Below are 19970 nucleotides of genomic sequence, written 5' to 3'. Positions count from 1 at the left end.
GCAGCAGTTCTTCCTGAGTCTTCAGGCTCTAACACTAGGGACACCCTAAAGCCTCCAAGCTGAAAACCAATGCCTTTGTTTCTAAATATACGATATATAAGGCTCGTGCAATGGCATAGTGCAAGAGCTGATGTGTAATTCCAGAACAAAGTGAAATGTCCGTACAGAAGAACATACCAAATAAACCAGATTGACTTTCAAAGGAGCCTCTAGGCAGACCAAAAGACCGAGAAACTATAAGCAAGATTTACCAATGTGATACGGTCCACAGCCCAGCACCATCATTCCATGGTCATCAAATTTTACATCATGCTCCTAAAATAGAACACAGTAAGAGAAGTCATTGGGAATAATTCTCAACAGCACCCATCACGCTCATGAGACCAAGGCATTTATGCCTCTCAGTCCTTTATCCAAAAGAACTTCAGTTTGACCTCACTTACTTTATCTTAAAACAGGTACAAGGCCTTTGAATTAGATTGGTTTTTAGAAACTCAGCTTTACCTTAACTACAGGGGATTGCAGCCTGAGAAACTCATGTACACTCATGAGCCACACTCTATCTCCTGCTTCAAAGTATCGGCACAGGACACTACACAATAAAGGAAGGAGTATTTGAAGAAGCCACCTAATCTTACAACCAATCAGAGGCGCACTGCCCTGATTATGCCATGGGCACCATTGGGGGAGGCACCAGGGCATGCGCTCCAACCGCTTCCCCATCAGGAAGTGGTTGGAGCGCAAGCACCCTGTTGGCCACCGGTCAGACAACTTCTGGCACCCAGGGTAAAGCCTGACATCATGATGCCACGCAGAGTCATGACATCATCAGTACGCTCTCATTCCAACTGCTTCCTGATGGGAAAGCAGTTGTAGCACGAGCACACTGATGATGTCATGACGTCAGGCGCTGCCCTGGGCACCAGAAGCCTCGGTACACCATGGCAACTGATTGATACTGGCTTACAGAACGTTGGTGTTGTAATAAACGCTTCCTAAACTTCTTAATTAAACAACACCCAGCACAATCCTATACATATTTACTCAGGTGTGAGGCCCACTACATTTCCATGGGGCTTAGTTCCAGGTAAGCGCTGAACAGGATGGCAGCCACAGTTCATGATGCCAGTCTGCAAATTCAAATCAGCAGTCACGCAGCACTGTAATCGATTTTGCCACTGAAGACGGAGACCAAAGGCAAGAGCCACAACTAAGGACCCTTACTTGCAAAGACTAGGAAATTGATTGTAAATTGATTTGTAGGGCGACGGTCACATAGAAAATGGAAGAGGGGTTCCAATTTAAGGGGCAAAAGGGCTGTTCAAAGTGAGGAGTGCAAAATTATCCCCATGCATCTAGACTTGCCTACCTCCAACCACTCTTCCCAATTGCTTGGTCCCTCTCACCCCTGCTTGACTTAGCAGAGCCAGGATTAAGTAGTTTTGCCACTATCATGTCTAATTTGAGGGGCTGTGGTCCTTCCGATGTCAGCCGGTTTTCTGAACCAAATTCTATGCTATGCGTATCATAATGCTATGGTATGTTTGGGTTTCACAGAATGACTTTAGTTCCTCCTACTGTCTTTCTTGCTTAATGACCATCTTCCCTGGTAACTACGTATTTTATGTTCCTTGACTTTTAATTTTATAAAGACAAATGTCAGACTGATTTGGTCCTGTGGTTCTCTGGTCCTTAAGGCATTAAGCAAGAAAGACAAGGATCCCAACTCCAACAATGGAATGTTATCTTTGTTCAAGAAGTCAACCCCATCTTCTAAGTCAGAGGTCTTCAAACCCCGGCCCCGAGGGCAGATGTGGCCCACAGTGAGCCTCTATCCGGCCCACGGTCAGCCTCTGGCCCACTCAACTGAACACAACTGGAGCTCACGTCCAAAGTGTGTTCTGAAAGCTGGGGAGGTGGGGGAATGGGGGTCCATTTGAGTGTGTACTTTATTTCTAGGGTGTGTGTTGGTGCTTGGAGAAATTCTGATGTATTTATTTAAATTTTATATTTAAAAAATTTTTTCCCCAGCCCCTGACACTGTGCCAGATATTTGATGCAGCCTTCTGGCCAAAAGGTTTGGAGACCCCTGTTCTAAGTCAAAATTCTCTCTCTCATAGACATATACCCTGTAGCCCATTAGTTTCCAACATGTGGTCTGTGGACAACAGGAGGTCCGCGAGAGCCTATGAAGTGGTCCGTGAAGTCTCAGAAAACGAATCACCTCCAGCATTTTGCTGAGTGAATGCTCCCCCTTGGATCACCAGAGAGGATGGAGAACAGACCACCGTAACCACTGTTCCTGCCCCTTCTGGTGGTCCATGAGGGACCACTCACTCAGGAGACACTCCTGACGAACCACCAGACAGGGAAAAGAACACACTGCCTACAGCCGGCAACAAAAGAAGCAACCTACACATCTTCTTTATAAAGAATAACTCTAACAAATGTTCTCTGATTATTAGAAATTTATTGTATTTTTTGTGCACCAGAGTAGGAAAGGTTGCACGTGGTCCATGATGATTCCACTTTTTGCCTCAGTGGTCCGTGGGTTTCTACATGTTGGGAATCACTGCTGTAACCAGTTGTGCTGCATTGCATTGACACTGGCAAGGTTCCTGCAGCTAATCACTTCTGGGGAATTCATTTCCACCAATTGCTAGGGAGTTAGTATTTTCATTACACAATTAATTGTTAAAAAGTGGTGTGAAATGGGGTGGGACAGAACTACCACTGTGCTGAGAAGGTATCGTACTAGGCAAATTGAATTTAGTTGTTAGAGGTTAAATTTCACATGGAAAGAAAAAAAAATCTGCCACACCACAAGGCTTACATTGAAGAAACTCTCATCGGTGGTCTACAGGAAAGAGCAAAAGCAGCACATTCATTGTTCACAGATATTGGGATTTAGGGAACAAAACTGTGGCACCGTAGGTAAATTCTCACTGCATGTATCTGTGCTATGCCTGCTCAAAAAACTTTAATGCTCCCAGCTATACTTTCACTTTCTCAATTTCAGTTGTTGAAAAACATTTCCACCTGTACTCCAGTGGGATTATGTCTGTGCCAGCTGCTCTAAACCATAGCTGACTCTAGACTGAGTGAATAGACTGAGTTGCAAGGTCAACAGATTCTAATGGGAGAAAATACATCATAATGCGCTGTAGCTATAAAGTGGTAAACGATGGCACTTACCTGGCCATTATAAGTGACATAGAGGTAATTAGTTACAGCAGGGTATTCTCCTGCCAGTGTGTCAATCTGCAGAGGAAATCGGTCAAAAATAAGGAAACAGTCAACAAGGTACTTTTCAGCATTCATGCACCACTCTTGCTTCCTTTCCACTCCATTCTTCTACAGATTTGTTAGAACCTCTTTCCTACCCAAGTATTTCTGTGTCATTTATATGAACCAGCCATTGAGTATCATTAAACTTACTCATTTCATTTTTAGTATGTCTATATCACTTCTCTGCAGTTATATACACAGTTGTGCATTTGTCAATATCACTGTTATCAACTATTATTATTACTGTCATCAACTATTGCTACTTCTACTCTGAGTCGTGGTATTCACAATAGCTGAGATCCAAAGAACTGTGCAGTTCTTTTTCAGTGCACCAAATTTCAGGGCACTATTTCAGTTCACCAAAGGGGTCTTTCTGCTTGTGTTTGTCAGACAGTAACTAACTCCTCACATTTTTTAAACTAAGGGAACTTTCAAAGGCAGTTTGCAACATGGCATTTGCCAGGGGAGGGGTGTCTGTTCAAAGAAAAGAGGCCAGGCCATATCTCAACTAGCTCCAAAGTAACACCTAAAGTAGCTCTTTGGATCCTACGCATTCTGTAATCAAACATCTTTCTCTGTCCTTGCAAGAGTTCATACATCACATATTTATTCCGGGCCTCAAGTAAAAACACCCTAAGGTCCCAATTCTACCCAACTTTTAAGCACTGATAGAGCTGTGCCAAAAGGCATGTGCTGCATCCTGTAGTGGGGGAGGGCAATCATGGAAGCCTCATGGAAGGTAAGGGAATGTTTGTTTCATTATCTTGGGAATGCTTTGCAGCCGCATCGGTGCTGGAAAGTTGGATAGGATTGGGCCCTAAAAGGAGCCCCTCAGGCAGTCCCATATCAATAAGAAGTCTGTGACTAGGAGAAACATGCCCTTCTCTGTCACAAGAAGAATGACATTTTAAAAGATAGACTGTCACTAGTCATTCAGCAAAAGGACAGGTGGCACACTCATCAATTCTGCAAAGCCAGAACAGCAGAAAATGGACACATTTGCCTAAACTAGATCAGAACGCAGAGAAAAGCCTGCAAAACAGGGTTCATAATTTGGAGCTTTAGGATATGAAAGGGCCTTTAAAACGATTTCTAGAGCAGTTAATTTTTTAAAAAAATGGGGGGGAAAAACCAGCTGGTAGAACTTTCATACCAGCATCTCTTAATCGAACAGCAAAATGACTATGGAATACCTATGAAAGCAATTGTGACATCGTCATGAATACCAGATGAACTTATTATGTTCAGTGCTATCACAATGAATACCAAATGAACTTGCAATGATGGGACACTTAAAATAAAGTATTACCCTATAAAAATTTATTGCTGAGAGACAGACAAAAGGAGCTACACGTTTCACGGTCACACTGCACAATGGGTCAACACCAGTATTTTCCATCTTTTATACTTCCCGGCTCAAAATGGAGACTGAGGAAATAGTTTGTTCCACAGACACCTGCAAATATGGAGAGGTAGGTCTTTCTTGTATGCATTTATACAAGAGTGTGTGTGAGTGCAAAAGGTCAGTAATTCTTGAGTATAGGGGACATTTTGGAAGAAAGAATAGTATAACGGTTGGCTTGCTTTGTTGAGACCCAGAGCCCAATCCTATGGGCTGTGAGTGCCAGGGCTACAACTGCAGTGCTGGCACTGGGTGTCATAAAATGCCGTAAAGTGCTTCTCGACATCCAGTGAGTGACTCCAGTGGAAGGGCTGTGTCATCTTGAGGGGCCACATCTTGTCTGACAGCCACCAGGGAAGGGAAAGTTTGCACCAGACAGCAAAGGTAAGAGGGGAGGGTGGCAGGAGGGCAGTCCAGAGGCAGGAAGGGAGTGTTTCCTGGCTGAGGATGGTAGAATGTGTGGTGAGACAGGCCTGGGAGGGGGAAGGAAAGGCAGAGCAGGCCTCCACCAGATCCTAACCCCATCCTGGCTCTGCCAGTGTTACACGGGCTACTCGGACTGCCCTCCCACCACTGTGAAGTAGCACCATTGAGCAGACTGGGGCACTACACAAGGCAAGGGAACAAAAGTTCAGAAATTTCACTTAGCCTGGAAAAAACAGCCCATATTAGTCAGTTTCAGAATGGTAAAAATTCTAAGGTTCCCCTTGGGACAGGTAGAGAATACTGGAGTTGGTCTTGGCATAAGAGAAGCACAGAGGGAAGGAGGACCTTAGGGCACTTTTCTCCATTTCTCCACTGTTTTTATCTCTGCTTGTCTTGTGATCCCCTAGCAAAAAAATATCCCTTCTCCTCCCCACATGGGGAAAATTAATCCCGCAGGTAGAAATAAAATTAAGCATAGATAAACAATGGATGGAGAAAAAAATGGACTCTATGATATCCTTTAGCCTTTTTCCCCCTGCCTCAAGGATTTCCAACTTTACACAGAGTCGGCTTTACACATGGGGCTCCTTTTCATGTGATGAGCACACTATGTAGTCAGGATTTCAAATTTTCTTCTGTAAAATGGGAACAGTGTCACTTCCTATCCCTCAAGATTTATTCTATGCTTATGAAATAGATCTCTTTTACCTCTTTTGAAACATGAAACCAATACAAGACCAACCTGGTAGCAGTAGGTTACAAACCTGCTTATAGTTATACCTGTTTCACCCAAGGGGTTATGTTCTTCTTGAGTCTCAGTTCCCTGCTCTGTGCTTCAGTCACTCCTAGACACTTCCCAATCTGTTTATCTGAAAAACCAATCTGCTTGGCTCTCCGGAGGCTTTCTTCTGAAATGGACTCACTGGAATGAACATAAAAACAATGTGTTACAGACACTGCATCCTTCATGTTCGTCACAGATATTGTTTGACCTCAAGGGGGAAAGAGGTGCTGGAGCTATTGAGAACAAAATGGGTAACATTATAATGCCGTTGTACAAATCTATGGTAAGGCCACACCTGGAGTATTGTGTCCAGTTCTGGTCGCCACATCTCAAAAAAGACATAGTGGAAATGGAAAAGGTGCAAAAGAGAGTGACTAAGATGATTACTGGGCTGGGGCACCTTCCTTATGAGGAAAGGCTAAGACGTTTGGGCCTCTTCAGCTTAGAAAAGAGATACCTGAGGGGGGACATGATTGAGACATACAAAATTATGCAGGGGATGGACAGAGTGGATAGGGAGATGCTCTTTACACTCTCACATAACACCAGAACCAAGGGACATCCACTAAAATTGAGTGTTGGGAGAGTTAGGACAGACAAAAGAAAATATTTCTTTACTCAGCATGTGGTCGGTCTGTGGAACTCCTTGCCACAGGATGTGGTGATGGCATCTGGCCTGGATGCCTTTAAAACGGGATTGGACAAGTTTCTGGAGGAAAAATCCATTATGGGTTATAAGCCATGATGTGTATGTGCAACCTCCTGATTTTAGAAATGGGCTATGTCAGAATGCCAGATGCTAGGGAGGGCACCAGGATGCAGGTCTCTTGTTATCTGGTGTGCTCCCTGGGGCATTTGGTGGGCCGCTGTGGGATACAGGAAGCTGGACTAGATGGGCCTATGGCCTGATCCAGTGAGGCTGTTCTTATGTTCTTATGAGTTTGGGCACAGAAAGACATTGTCAAAATCCTGCCCTCAGCTTTGAAGTCTAGGTGGCACAAGACACCATTGTTAGGCCAACTTACCTCATAATCTGTTGTGAAGTAAAAATATTGTTGAATGTTCCTTAGAGGAAATGTGAGATATCAAAACTGGATGCACTTACCTGGGATACAAAAAGATCCACCTTTGCCAAAAGACCTATAATAAAATTTATCTTGGCAAACTAGTTATAACTGAGTGTATAAGAAGTAATTAACTACAAAATTATACCACCCATCTCCAAAAGCTTTCTGTCCTTCCGGCACTCCTTGAAGACTTAGATTTTTTGTCATGTTTTTATGATTGTATTTAGTTTAGTCTCTCTCTCTCTCTCTCTCTCTCTCTCTCTCTCTCTCTCTCTCTCTCTCTCTCTCTCTCTCTGGCTGCTATTATTATATTATTCTTGTACAGACACCACTCAATTTATACCAGGGTTCAGTTATTGGAATTCTGTGCATATAATAAAAACACATAAATTAAAAGTACTTTTCCCATAGGAACCAATATAAATGATGAGTGGGTTATGGCAAAAGTCACAGAATACTTACTCTGATGACTAGATAATTTTGCTTACCCAAGGGAAGATATAGGGGAAGGGTTGAGGAGGGAGGCTATTGAGAGTGGAAGTGGCTACTGATGTTGATGACTGAGAAACCAACAAGAACAAAGACACCAGTAAGGAAACTGGAAAGGTGGTAAGTGGAAGCTCTGTGAACATGTTTTCTTCTCTTTTTTTAATCTTCTGGCTTTAGAGGACAGAAGGTATCTGTAATACCATCCACTGTGACAGCTCCACACTCCCCCCACCCCAAATGGGATGGGCACCAAAAGCATGTGGTTCTTCTCTCACTACTGCTAGTAACATATGCAATGCAATTTCTGCCCACAGGATTAAGTCAGATTGAATGTATGGTCACAAGGCTCACAAAGCATCACCCCTTCCAGACTTCAGAACTAGAGACACTGTGATTGGCAGATGAGGCCAAAGGGGAGACAAAGTTAGCATCCAGCATCCTGGATGCTGATCCAGGATGTCCTTTGTCTGAAAACCTGCAGGAATTGAACTCAGCTGTCACTGCTCCCTCTAACAATTCCTACTGTGCAGCAGTGGGGCAGACGTTGGGCAATGACATCACACATCATCACCAACTTCTGCTCAGTTTCAAGCTGTGCAGCTGCATAGTTTAGTGTCATCAGTCCTTCTATGGTGAGAGGACTCGGGCATGCAGCATTGCTTGGATTCAGAGGATTTCTCAGAGGATCTTGGAATGAGTCACCCCCCTTGCATGCTGGCAGAGAAAAAGAACATGTGAAACTATGGTTACTAACAAGAGCAGGAGGTTTACTGCCTTCAGAAGAGCAAACCATTGGAGGATGCTCCCACCCCTTTTGGCAGGCAAATGCTATAGCCCAGTGGTTCTTAAACTGTAGGTCGTGATGCAATTTCTGGTGGGTCGCGAGAAGCTGGCAGCCGCCATCTTGGAAGATGGCAAAAGACCTGGGTGGCGCCATTTTGGAAGTGGGCAAAGCCTCGGCGTCACCATTTTAAACTTCCCAGCATTGCAAAGTAACTAAGAGCAGCTTGCACATGCACAAAAAAAGCAGCGTACTGCTGCCTTCCAGCTGGACCTTCCTCTGCACTCGGAGGCTTCTGGGGGGGGCAAATCGCGGCGTGTGGGCAAAGAAGGACAGGGAGAGACTTGGAAGAGCCAGCCAGGCTTCTCCCTACCAACATCTGTCAGCTCAGCTACCTGGACGGGATGGGCTGCCTCGGGGTTGCAAGACAGAGCAGCTTCTCCCCCCCCCCAGCTGGACTGGGGCAGACCCACATGATCTCACCTCTTGTGAGCCTGCCTTGAAAGCAGCATCACCACCGCTACCCCCCTGCCGATTGCACCCCTTATGGTACTGCTGCTCCCTCTCTTCCAGCACTTCTTCTAGGGCTCTTCTGCATCATCTCTCCCTCTCTGGAAGCCGTGATCCTTTCCTGCCCTGGCTAGCATGCCCTCTCTTTACATCTTTGCTGGGGTGAGAGGGGATCCCCGGTTGCCTGGCTGCCAAGAGAGCAGCTAAGAGGGGGGGAGGGGGACAAGCCTGCCATATGGGGGAGTAAGCCCCATTGCTTACCTGGGAGTAAACCCCATTGCCAATAATGGGAGTTAATTCTGAGTAGGCATGCTTAGGCGAGCAGCTGAGAGGGTGAGGTGAGGGGAGATGTTTCTCCTTATCTTCCTTCTGAGGGGGATATTACTGTTCTTATTTCCTTTATTTACAAAAGCTCAAGCTACTTCTTGTATTGAGTTGCACGAGTAGGGTGCACTTGCTTCTGACCAGTACTGAGCACAGTATCAACATCCACATCAGTGTTAGTTTCAAGCGTAATACAAGAAGTAGTATTATTAATAACAGTATTTATATACTGCTTTTCAACAAAAAGTTTACAAAGCAGTTTAAGTAGCTAGACATTTTGTAAATAAAGATGGAAATAAAAACAGTAGTAAATACACAAATATTTTGTTCCAGATGTTGTTTTATTTTTATTCTTTTTGCTTGATAGCAATAGTAGTGAGGGCAGGGAGAATGGGAAGAAGCTTCTGAGCTGGAATGCTTTCACTTGTCATTTATAGTTTGAGTTCCTAGGCAAGGACTTCCTGCTTGATGACATCACTTCAAGCTCTGACATCATAGCGATGTCAATTCCTGTTTGATGATGTCATTTCCGGCTAGACATAACTTCCAGGTTGATGACATCATTTCCGGTGGGTCCCAGACAAATTGTCATTCTCAGAAGAGGGTCCTGGGCTAAAAAGGGTGAGAACCACTGCTATAGCCTGTTTGGATACATACAGACAAAGGAGGTCTGCTCAAGGATGATTGGCAGTAGCTTGGCTTTTGCCATGAAGAAACCCCCAGATTGCAGTGAACGTGAGGTTGCAAATCCCACAAGGGCTGAAACTCAAAAATGCATTTTCTCACAGAATAACTGCCTTAGCTGAAGTCAAGGCCTGGATCTGCCTGTTATCTCTCTGGTCTGGTTTATGGGGGCCCTTGGAACCGTCTATGGTCCTGACTTTTGGTATCTGCATAAATTCTTGAATCCTTGAGGCCTGGCTCTCTTGTCTGAACTCATGCTATCTCTTTGGTCCCCTCCTACCACCAGACCATTTGCAACTTTGGCTGTTGGCTATTGTACAAAATGGGCCTGTGTGAACTGCAGAAGGTATCTGGAGGATGAAGCTTAATTACAGGGAAGCAGCATATTGCAACAGGCAAGGCTGACTTCCCCCTTCTTGTCCTTTGTGGCTGAAATAATTGGTAGATTTCAAGCTCTGATTAGCCAACAGCCATTTGAATTCACCAAGCAGGCAAGGCTGTTTCCTTGGCTGCAGAACCCCACGAGAAAGCTATTGTGTGACTGTCAGCCAGCTAAGGAATCTGATGTGAAATATGCTGGGAAGTAAGAAGGGGTATGAATGAATTCAATATTAAGGGGTTATTAACTCTGTCCCACTTGAAATCTATGGAATGTAGATGCATTTAATTTTAGCTAGGTCATGCCCTAGGTTTCTTACATCAATCAATTCCTACCTCTGCCCTTTCAAAACTGAGAAGTTTCACTCGTTTCTTTTGTGCTTCTTACAGAGGTTAAAAACTTAATGCCAACTTTCCAGTAAAAAAACATACACATTGCTAAAAGCAGAAGGGTGCTGAGGCCTAATGACACCTCGGGCAGGGTGAAGCAGTGATGTGGCAACCTCAACCCGCCCCCGCGTGACCACAATACCCCAGCACCTGTGCCTGAAACGTCCCCTGCTTTCAGAATGGCTCCATTTCAAAGCCAAATGGAAGCGAGGGAGGATGGATGGGACAATCCTAGTTCCACTTGCCACCTTGAGTGGCAACTGCTGAGCACCTTCCCTGTAGAGAGCTCAGGAACCATCCAGAAAGCCCTGGGGGGGGGCATCACTTGCCATCCCCTTCACACACCACTGGCTAAAAAGAGGTATCCCTCACTCAGCATGGCCACAATTGTCATCAATTCACAGATGAATGACTAGAATCCACTGCTCTATATGGTTTGTTCGCCATGCAAGCCAACAGCTGCCAGTATTTTCTAGGCCTCCTGTATTTTTGTTCTCGGCATCTTGTCAATTTAAATGTTGGTCTGTCATTTCACCGTCTTGCTCTTTTGCCATCTGTGGCCTCTCTCTGCTGAACCAACTGCTGCTTCCCAACCCACCTTATGTATTTTTCATCTCCTGCGGCCCTCTTCCTCCTTCTGTACTAAGCACCTGCCAGACACTTCTGTTTCTTCTCTTGCCTCTACCCATCACCCTGATAAACCTCCTGCCTCTCCGTTTCAAAGCCACTTTCTTTGGAGCTGCCCATTAGCCAGATCACAAAGAAGCCTGCGTATATTTCTAGCTCCTCTACTTTCCGTTCTCCTTGTTAAGAGCATCTTTGCTTAGCTTGTCTAATAAATCAATATTTTATGCGCAAGCAAGCTCTGAATTAGGCAGGAGGAAATGATTAACCAATAACACACTTTTCCTAATGCAGGTTCTTTGAATTTTGTTCCTTGTGCATTTGAAATTTTTAAAAATATGTGTGCTTTCAGGGAGCTTCAAAACAGTAAATACAGTTTAGGGAAACGTTCTGAATAAAACAAAGGAACGTTAACTCGATGATCATGGTTCTTAAAATCTGAAAAAGCTGCATTTTAGTGAACATGACAGAAAGATGGAGGGAGAAAAGGATGGATGGCTTTGCTCTACGAATCCAGAGGCAAGGGCATCTCAATCCTTTGCAAGAGCACCATGGGCTATCTTGCTGTCATTGGAGCATGCTGCCCTAACCAGTCTTGAAAGGAAACCTTGATCTTAAAGGTCAAGCAGGGTGAGGCCCAATCAGCACTTGTATTTGAAGACCATCATAGGAAACTAGATGCAGTCGGTTCAGGAAGCAGCAGATACATGTCTAGTTGGACTGAGGGGACCTGTGTTAACAATTCAGTTTGGACTTTCACTCTCATGAATGGCTTTAGGCACTCAATTATTATGAAGAATCAGGTGGTCTTAACTTGGGACGGTTCTGCTTCAGGCTGCAGGTGGGGAATGGGTCATACTTCTGAATGCTCCCCCAATTAAGGAAGTTCCTTGCATGTAACAAACAAGCCCATTAGAGAGAGCTTTAACACAGTTCTCTAAAACTAGCATATCAGGGAGAAGATTAGACTAAAACTCTTTCCCAGAGCTGCCAGTTTTCCAGGGACAAGGAACTTTGTATGAGAAGGCATTCTACTGTATAATCATTCAACTGTATAATCTCCTCACCAGCCATTTCAAATATAACAGCCACAGAAATGCTATACCATACAATTTATCTAAATGTGTACGTTGGCCCTGAGTCAATGGCAATTTATCCCACCCTTCCGTGTGAATTCACATCTTTAAATGAAGTGTACAATTAAAACAGTGCATCCACTTGCTTGATGGACAATGAGCTGCAAAAGAAACAAAGGCTGCAGTCTGCTGAATACGAGTTAGAGCTGGCAAGGTTAGCAAGAGACAGGTTTCTATATCATACAGAATGCCTAGATAGGGACAGACCTCTGATAATCAATAAGCACAAACCCACATTAAAAGGATTAAGATAATGTAGGCTCTTGCCTTCCTGTAAATTATATATTTAAATCCCAAGTTACCCTCAGGGATTTGCAGGAAAATGCATATTTCGAAAATATTTGCCAATGGACTCACAGTATTTTCTCCCCTATGGGAAATTTGGCAAAGGTGTACATCTGTGGCAAAAGCAGTGTGTTGAAAGCACATTCATACATCTTAAAAATATATTTTTCTGAAGATTGAAAAGGCCACCTGTCCAAATGGACCTGTTATTTAATCTGATTCATATGCCAAAATCTTGGCATTGCGTCCTAAAATAAGCCAAACTGCAGCCCTCATGGTTGCTGGGGGTAAAAAAACCACAAGAATATTTCTGCTTTATATACCAAGGCTCACAGAGAGTCTAGGGCCCAATCCTATCCAATTTTGCAGTGCCGGTGCAGCTGTGCCAATGGGGCATGCACTGCATCCTGTGGTGGCGAGACAGGCATAGAGGCCTCCTTAAGGTATGGAAACATTTGTTCCTTTACCTTGAGGCTGCATTGTGGCTACAAGAGAGCCGGAAAATTGGATAGGATTGGGTCCTTAGTTATCAATGGCTAGCACTATGCCTACACAGAGTGAGAACACTGGTACTGTCTCTGTTAAACAAGTAGAGTTCAGAGAACCTCTTGCATTACTAAATAGGGAGTTAGAAGATCCATAATTTTATGAACACTTTGTTGTTGTTCAGTCATTAAGTCGTGTTCGACTCTTCATGACCCCATGGACAACAACACACCAGCCCCCCCCCCCCCCGTCTACCACTAACTTCTGGAGTTTGTCCAAATTCATGTTCATTGCCTCTGTGGCACTATCTAACCATCTCATCCTCTGCTGTCCCCTTCTCCTTTTGCCTTCAATTTTTCCCAGCATCTGGGTCTTTTCTAAAGAGTCCTCCCTTCTCATGAGATGACCAAAGTATTTAAGCTTCAGCTTCAGAATTATGAACACTTAGAAAGAAGCAAATCGTACTGAACTCATTAAATTATTTCAGAGTAAACTTATCTAGGATCGGATTCTAATTATTATTTTGGATTATTCTGATTTTAATCAAAATTGATCATTTTAGTAAAAATAAAATTTAGGTCATTTTATATTTGATTTTTAGTGGATAATAGATGCCTAATGCTTATTGTGAAAGCATAACTCATTATTCACCTTATCACAGAACTTTAAACAGTAGCATTGTCTTGCAAAGGAATAACAGAGAGAACAAAGAGTATATAAGGCCCAACAGCAATTGCCATCACTAGCAATCAGGAAGGGTTAGTAACTTAGAACAGCGGACATGTTAATCACCTTCCTCATCAAACTGCTAAGGGTGCTCTTCACTTGGAGAAAGAAGTCAGAAAGGCACCTGAAGAAGAAAATGTTGTAGTAGCGGGGACTTCAATGATTCTCACTTAGACAGTGTAAATTCATATTCAGACCATGAGAAAGAGAAAATTCCTTGACAAACTAAGGGGACAATCCTATACTTTTTAAAAAAGTATGGAGAAACATAGGATATGGTGTAAGCCCTCCTAAGTCAAAACATCCTGAAAAATGTTAGTTAAAGTAAAGGCCAAAAGTTAAAATAAAGGCCAAAAATTCATCATGAAGAGGGAATGTTCCAGGCAGAACCAGGAGGAGAAGACTTATGTCAACCAGGGGTGGGCAAACATTTTGGCAGGAGGGCCACATCATCTCTCTGACACCGTGTCAGGGGCTGGGAAAAAAGAATTAATTTACATTTCAAATTTGAATAAATTTACATAAATGAATACAATAGAGATGGAACTTATATGAATGAATGAATTTTACTGAGCTTATTTATAATACACATGAAAACTATAATACAGGCATGTAGAACCACATGAGAACTATGAATTGTTTGCTGCATACCTCTTGCAAACTGAAAACATACAGAGCAAGCCAGAAACACATGGAGACATAAGTTGTTCAAAGACAATGGAGGGAGGGGTTAAAATAATGCCCAGGGAAAAGCAGAAAACACATGGAGACTATAAAAGGCCTTGCTCTAACTTGATCCGCAGCTTAGGTCTGGCAGTCGCAGGAGGCAGTCGTGGGCCAGGGCACCCCTGCCCTAAACAATGGCCTAAAGTTACACTAACTTCAGAGTTAGTGCAAATCCAAATATACTCATAGAAAACAATGCAGAGTTGAACATTTCCAACTTCCCCTGTCCACTCTGCTTATAAGATACAGACTAAACCCAGCAGCCAATCACAGAATACACACCCCAGTACTTAAGCCCCTGCTAGGGAGTCCAGAATTTGGACAACAGAGTGTAGTACCCAACACATATACTTTACCCACAAAGAAGAGACACATCCATAATTAAGGAGAAAAGTCCCCTGTTCACCTTTCTCTATATTTCTCTATATTACAATTGAATTGTATTCTCTATATTTCTCTAAATTCTCTGTAAATTTCTCTATATTACAATTGAATTGAAAATTGAATAATACAATTTTACAGCATGCTTCTATCTCTGAAACATAGGGCAAATAAAGGTTCTCATCTCACAACAATATTGTGGATGAAATTGGCTTTTATTTTTTTTAATAGATTTGTTAACTTGCTATTCAATAGGTCAGTTAAACTGAGACAGATCTTCTGGATCCAGCTATTGGGTCATGCTAGCACTGAACTTTATCACAGGTATACATACAATGACATGAAATGTCAGCATTCACATGAGTCCTGGTCTCACAACATATCCAGAGTGAATGAATGTAAGTACAGGGCAGAGCTGAACAGCATGACAACCCTCCATCCCCTAAAAATCTACACATGTTCAGCTGAACAATGGTGTCTGTATGCATGCAACTTTATCCACGAATATGCCATGCAGTTATTCAAGAGAGGTCACCCCTCTCTACGTGCATTCACTCACCTTGAATATGTTGGGGAAACAGGGCTAGAGTTTCTGTGCAATCTTACTTCTTTGATCTCATTCTACGAGTAGTTTCATGCATCTTGTTGGTATAAGTCTCAAGGACATTCATAGAAAGGTAGCATTGTACCCATTTTCACAACTGGAGCACTGAACCGATGAAGCTGACTTATTGAATCAGATCCAGCTCAGAATTGTCTACTTTTGCTCACAGGATGCTCCAGGGTCTCAGCCAGGGGTTTTTTGCAGCCTTTGATATTTCTCCTGGGAAATGTCATGGATTAAAACATGGATCTTTCTGCATGTAAAGCATGCATTCTGCCACTGAGCTACAGCCCTTCCCAGTGTTGCTCTCTGAGCTAAGGCTTCGCTGAGGTACAGGCAGGTCAACTAGGTTTGCTGAAAGAAAAAAAATATATACCTTCCAGTTTCTCTCTCTCTCTCTCTCTCTCTCTCTCTCTCTCTCTCTCTCTGTGTGTGTGTGTGTGTGTGTGTGTGTGTGGCCTAGGCTGGAATCCTACCCACACTTACCCAGGAGTAAGTCCCATTTACTATCATTGTTAAAAGCATATACATAGCAGCCTTTTAAAAGTATAGATGTGCCACATTTCCCCAAATGTGTTCACATATCATAGTAATATAGTAATGATAAAATATTGAAATGAATGGGGACCCACCTGAAATTGGCTCATGACCCACCTAGTGGGTGCCAACCCACAGTTTGAGAAACACTGCACTACCCCTTAATTTCAAACATGCACATACCCTTCAAAAATCCTTATAAGGTTACACTCCCTTAATTCCATCCTGTAACTAAATTTAGCACATTGAAATTCTAAGAGGCACTGATTAACATCTTTTATACTGTTCTACCCCCAATATTTGCATCCACAAAATGACAGTTTGAAGTTTTAGAGTGGGAGAGAAATTGTCTTCAAGCTAGACAATCAACCCTTTTTACGCACTGCCATAATCATTTAATGGTTAGGCAGTGCCGCTTACTTCCTAACAAAATGAAGTCTCCCGTGTTTTCCTGTTTATAAACAAAACAAGCTATTCGCTCTACACACTCTCCCTCCCTGTTTTCAACTTCCAGTGCGGATTTTTGTTTTGTTTTGTTTTGTTTAAAATTCTCTCCTGTCATCTCTGAAACTCCATCCACTCACACTTCTTCAATAATAAATGATAAAAGGAAATGGAATAAATTCCCCTTAATGAGGAAATTTTCACCTGGCTCAGAGAAACTGGGGAAATCTATTAACTGAGTCAAGGAACGCCTGCAGCATCGCAATTACCGGGGGAACCAAAACGCTTCGGCACGGTCCTCTCTTCTGCTCGACTAGCTTTCATCTGATCTATCCAGCTCATGAGTAAACTAAACTAACATGCCTTTGGAAACCACTCTCTATAGTATGCAGCTGAGTGTGCCTGCTAGCTGAAGGGCTCTACAAAGTTATTAGCAGCAAGGGAGGAGGCACTGCAATGCAAAAAACAGGCAAGCCATCAGATGGTAAAACCCACGTTCTCTATTTAGGATAGCAATGGCAAGAAAGAATCCTGCCTAGGCTTCCACATGCATAACCAAATACCACCAATGATTATATGACTGTAAGGATGTAAGGACTTGGACATACAGGGCACATCCACAGTACAGACTTCCACTAGTGTTACAGACTTAAGAAACCCTGACAGTTATAGTTCTGAAGCGACAGGGCCACTAATAATAAATAATAATAATAACAGGTATTTATAGACCGCCTTTCTTGGTCTTTATTCAAGACTTTATTCAAGGCGGTTTACATAGGCAGGCTTATTTAAATCCCTTATTAAATAGGGATTTTTACAATTGAAAGAAGGTTCTTTCTTTCAAGAACCACTACACTCAGGTGTTTCATTCCGATCTGGCTTCACATTCTGGCCTCCATCCTCCCACACTCAGAGCAGATGGAATTGCTCGGCTTCAGCTTGTCAGCTGCTTCAAGGTCGCACGGTGCCGGTGGCCTCGAACTGGCGACCTTGTGGATGTTATCTTCAGGCAGACGGAGGCTCTACCCTCTAGACCAGACCTCCTGCCACTAAGGGCCAAATCCTACCCAGCTTTCCAGGACTGATGGCAGCTGTGCCAACAGGGTGTGCACTACAGCCCACAGCGGAGGGGTCGTCATGGAGGTTTCCTCAAGGTAAGGAAACGTTTGTTCTTTTATCCCAGCACTGCATTTCAGCTGCAACAACTCTGGAAAGTTGGATAGGCCTTGTGAGAAATCTTGCCAAACTATAATGCACAGGGAAGCCATGACAGGTTTCTGAGATAGATAGGTGAATGGTCATCAACAGCTTATGAGCGCTTCCCCCCCTTTCTTTCCATCTCCCCGATTCATCATCTTGCTCTTTGGGCATCAGCTATGCATCAAGTTAAAGAGCAAAGAGGAATACGTAAAGGAGTGTTGAGAGAAAATAAGACGAATTGAATTGGAGGGATGGAGCCCTTCATATGTAACTTTCCTTGAGTTCAGCATTTCTCTCGGTGGACTGATAGTAATTGTTCAGCATCGTCCATGCATTGGGTGGAACAGGCCATCTCCTTCCTACACACAGCTCAGATATAGAGCTTCCTTTCTTTCTTGACTTATAAAACCTTATCTTCTGGGATGGCAGAAAAAAGATATCTATGATGGAAATATCTATCACGGTAATATTTTCACAATGATGTAACTTCAGAGCATTTATTAGGAGCAGAAGCTGGACTACTAGCAACATGGGGGCCAGCATTACAACAGAGTTGTGAATACAAACAAATCTCAGAAAAAATGACAGCTGAACTGGGGTTGCTTAATGCTTATCAGTTCAGTTTGATTTTTGAAAGAGGACGATTGACAAAAAATGCACTCTCTCTCCTTTCTTCCCCTTCCAAGCGTGTTCCCTTAGAGGTTCCGCCTGGTTGACTCAATTGGTTCTGACGTTTCACAAGATCTAGAATAAGCCGCAATTACAATAATGAGATCGGGGCAAATATTGTTTGTCTCCTTGCCTCAAGGAGACAGGTTATAACTACTCCCCTCAAGAGGAACGTTATTCAAAAGATGACTTGTCAGGGTATGTCAGGATCCATTAAAGGGGTAGGAGATATAAACCAACAACACTCTCTCCTAACTCTCTCTTTTCCTTCAGCAGGCATCATTACCAATTTTTTTAGGCACAGGTCACACAAATATTCAGTTAAAGAAGTTAAAAATATAACAAACGCACCTCAGAACCAAGTGGTACATAAATAAGATGGGACTGCTGAGCTGTGGGAGCAACACAGAGGGAAGCAAAGACATGCTTTCCAGATTTTTACCGCATATTTTACTTAGAGTGAAGGTGCCTTCTGAGGGTGACTTGCTCAAGCTAAACTGGAAGGCAGGTTAAGTGCAATATGGGGCAGAACCAGCCAGAGAGGCAATGACAAAGAGGAATGGAAAGAGCCACTCATTTCCCATATGAAGGGAGTAATGGAAGAAGTGGGGCCTAAGCAGAGTTATACAATGGAAGACCCTTTTACTTACTTACTTATTTATTTAAAAGATTTCTACCCCATCTTTCCCCTGCTGAAAGCAGATGCCCAAGGCGGTTTACAATATACAGATTAATAAATAAATAAATAAATAAAAATATAAGAGAGTAAAAAAAATAGAAAATGCAATATAACGAAGAAAAAGGAAATACAATGGGGGGGGAGAATCTCAATTGGAGGAGGACAAAAATACTCAAGGAACTGCTATAGAGGCACAGGAGGCACATGTCCCAGGAGGTAGACATCTCAAAAGCAAAATGAAACAAAAATGTTTTAAGCTCTCACTGAAATGTCATGTGGGAGGGGGTAGATCTTAAGTCATCCAGTAGGGAGTTCCATAACTGTGGCGTTACTACTGAGAAGACTTGCCCCAGGGCCGCCATCCCCCTAACTTGAGAGAGAGGTGGCACTTGCAGGAAAGCCCCCTCAAATTATCTAAGAGGGCGGGTCGGAATATATGGGAGAAGGCAGTCCCTCAGATAGCCCACCAACCCCTGCTAGATTGCTGCCAAGTGTAAGATAGGAGCACAGGCAATAAAAGATTGCAAAGGAAAAATTCTTTGCTCGTAGTTCATGAGCATGTACATCTCTGTTGGCCGTACAGGTCCTAGAGTTTGGAACAGGGAATCCTAGAGCTATTCCTTTTGCAAAGGTATGTAATACCTCATGGCATGGTGGACTCCATACAGCTGGTCTGAGCTCATGGAGAGAGGTCTGCATGTTTGGAGGATCAAGAGGAAGGAGGGGGAGTCACGTAGAGGCACACCTCCACAGGTCAAAGCAAGCTAAAGGATCAAAACAGGTAACCTCTGAGTCTTCTGCCTCCTGGAGAGTACATTGCCCCCTAGTGTCCTGCAGGCAGCTTTGCATCTACTTTCCAACAGGGACAACCCAAGCATATCCCTCCACAGTGACATACAACACTGGATCCTAAAATTAGAGTTTGGTATCTCACCCTGGGTGAGATGCAT

At 43.3% G+C, this 19970-nt stretch overlaps 1 protein-coding gene across 1 annotated transcript in view; it reads right to left on the bottom strand.

Annotated features, from left to right (window-relative positions):
* Positions 1–19970, bottom strand: part of CPS1 (carbamoyl-phosphate synthase 1) — a 169712-nt gene that overhangs the window by 50520 nt on the left and 99222 nt on the right. Inside the window, exons 22-24 of the mRNA XM_066622052.1 lie at positions 5897–6038; positions 3196–3261; positions 252–315 (exon numbers count right to left, since the gene is read on the bottom strand). Coding sequence (XP_066478149.1) covers positions 252–315; positions 3196–3261; positions 5897–6038 — 272 coding nt within the window. The remainder of the gene's footprint in view (positions 1–251; positions 316–3195; positions 3262–5896; positions 6039–19970) is intronic.

Source organism: Tiliqua scincoides, chromosome 1, assembly GCF_035046505.1.
Source record: "Tiliqua scincoides isolate rTilSci1 chromosome 1, rTilSci1.hap2, whole genome shotgun sequence".
In the NCBI taxonomy this organism is placed as follows: Eukaryota; Metazoa; Chordata; class Lepidosauria; order Squamata; family Scincidae; genus Tiliqua; species Tiliqua scincoides.
Note: the sequence above shows the minus strand (reverse complement) of the source record. Positions and strands in the feature narration are given on the sequence as shown.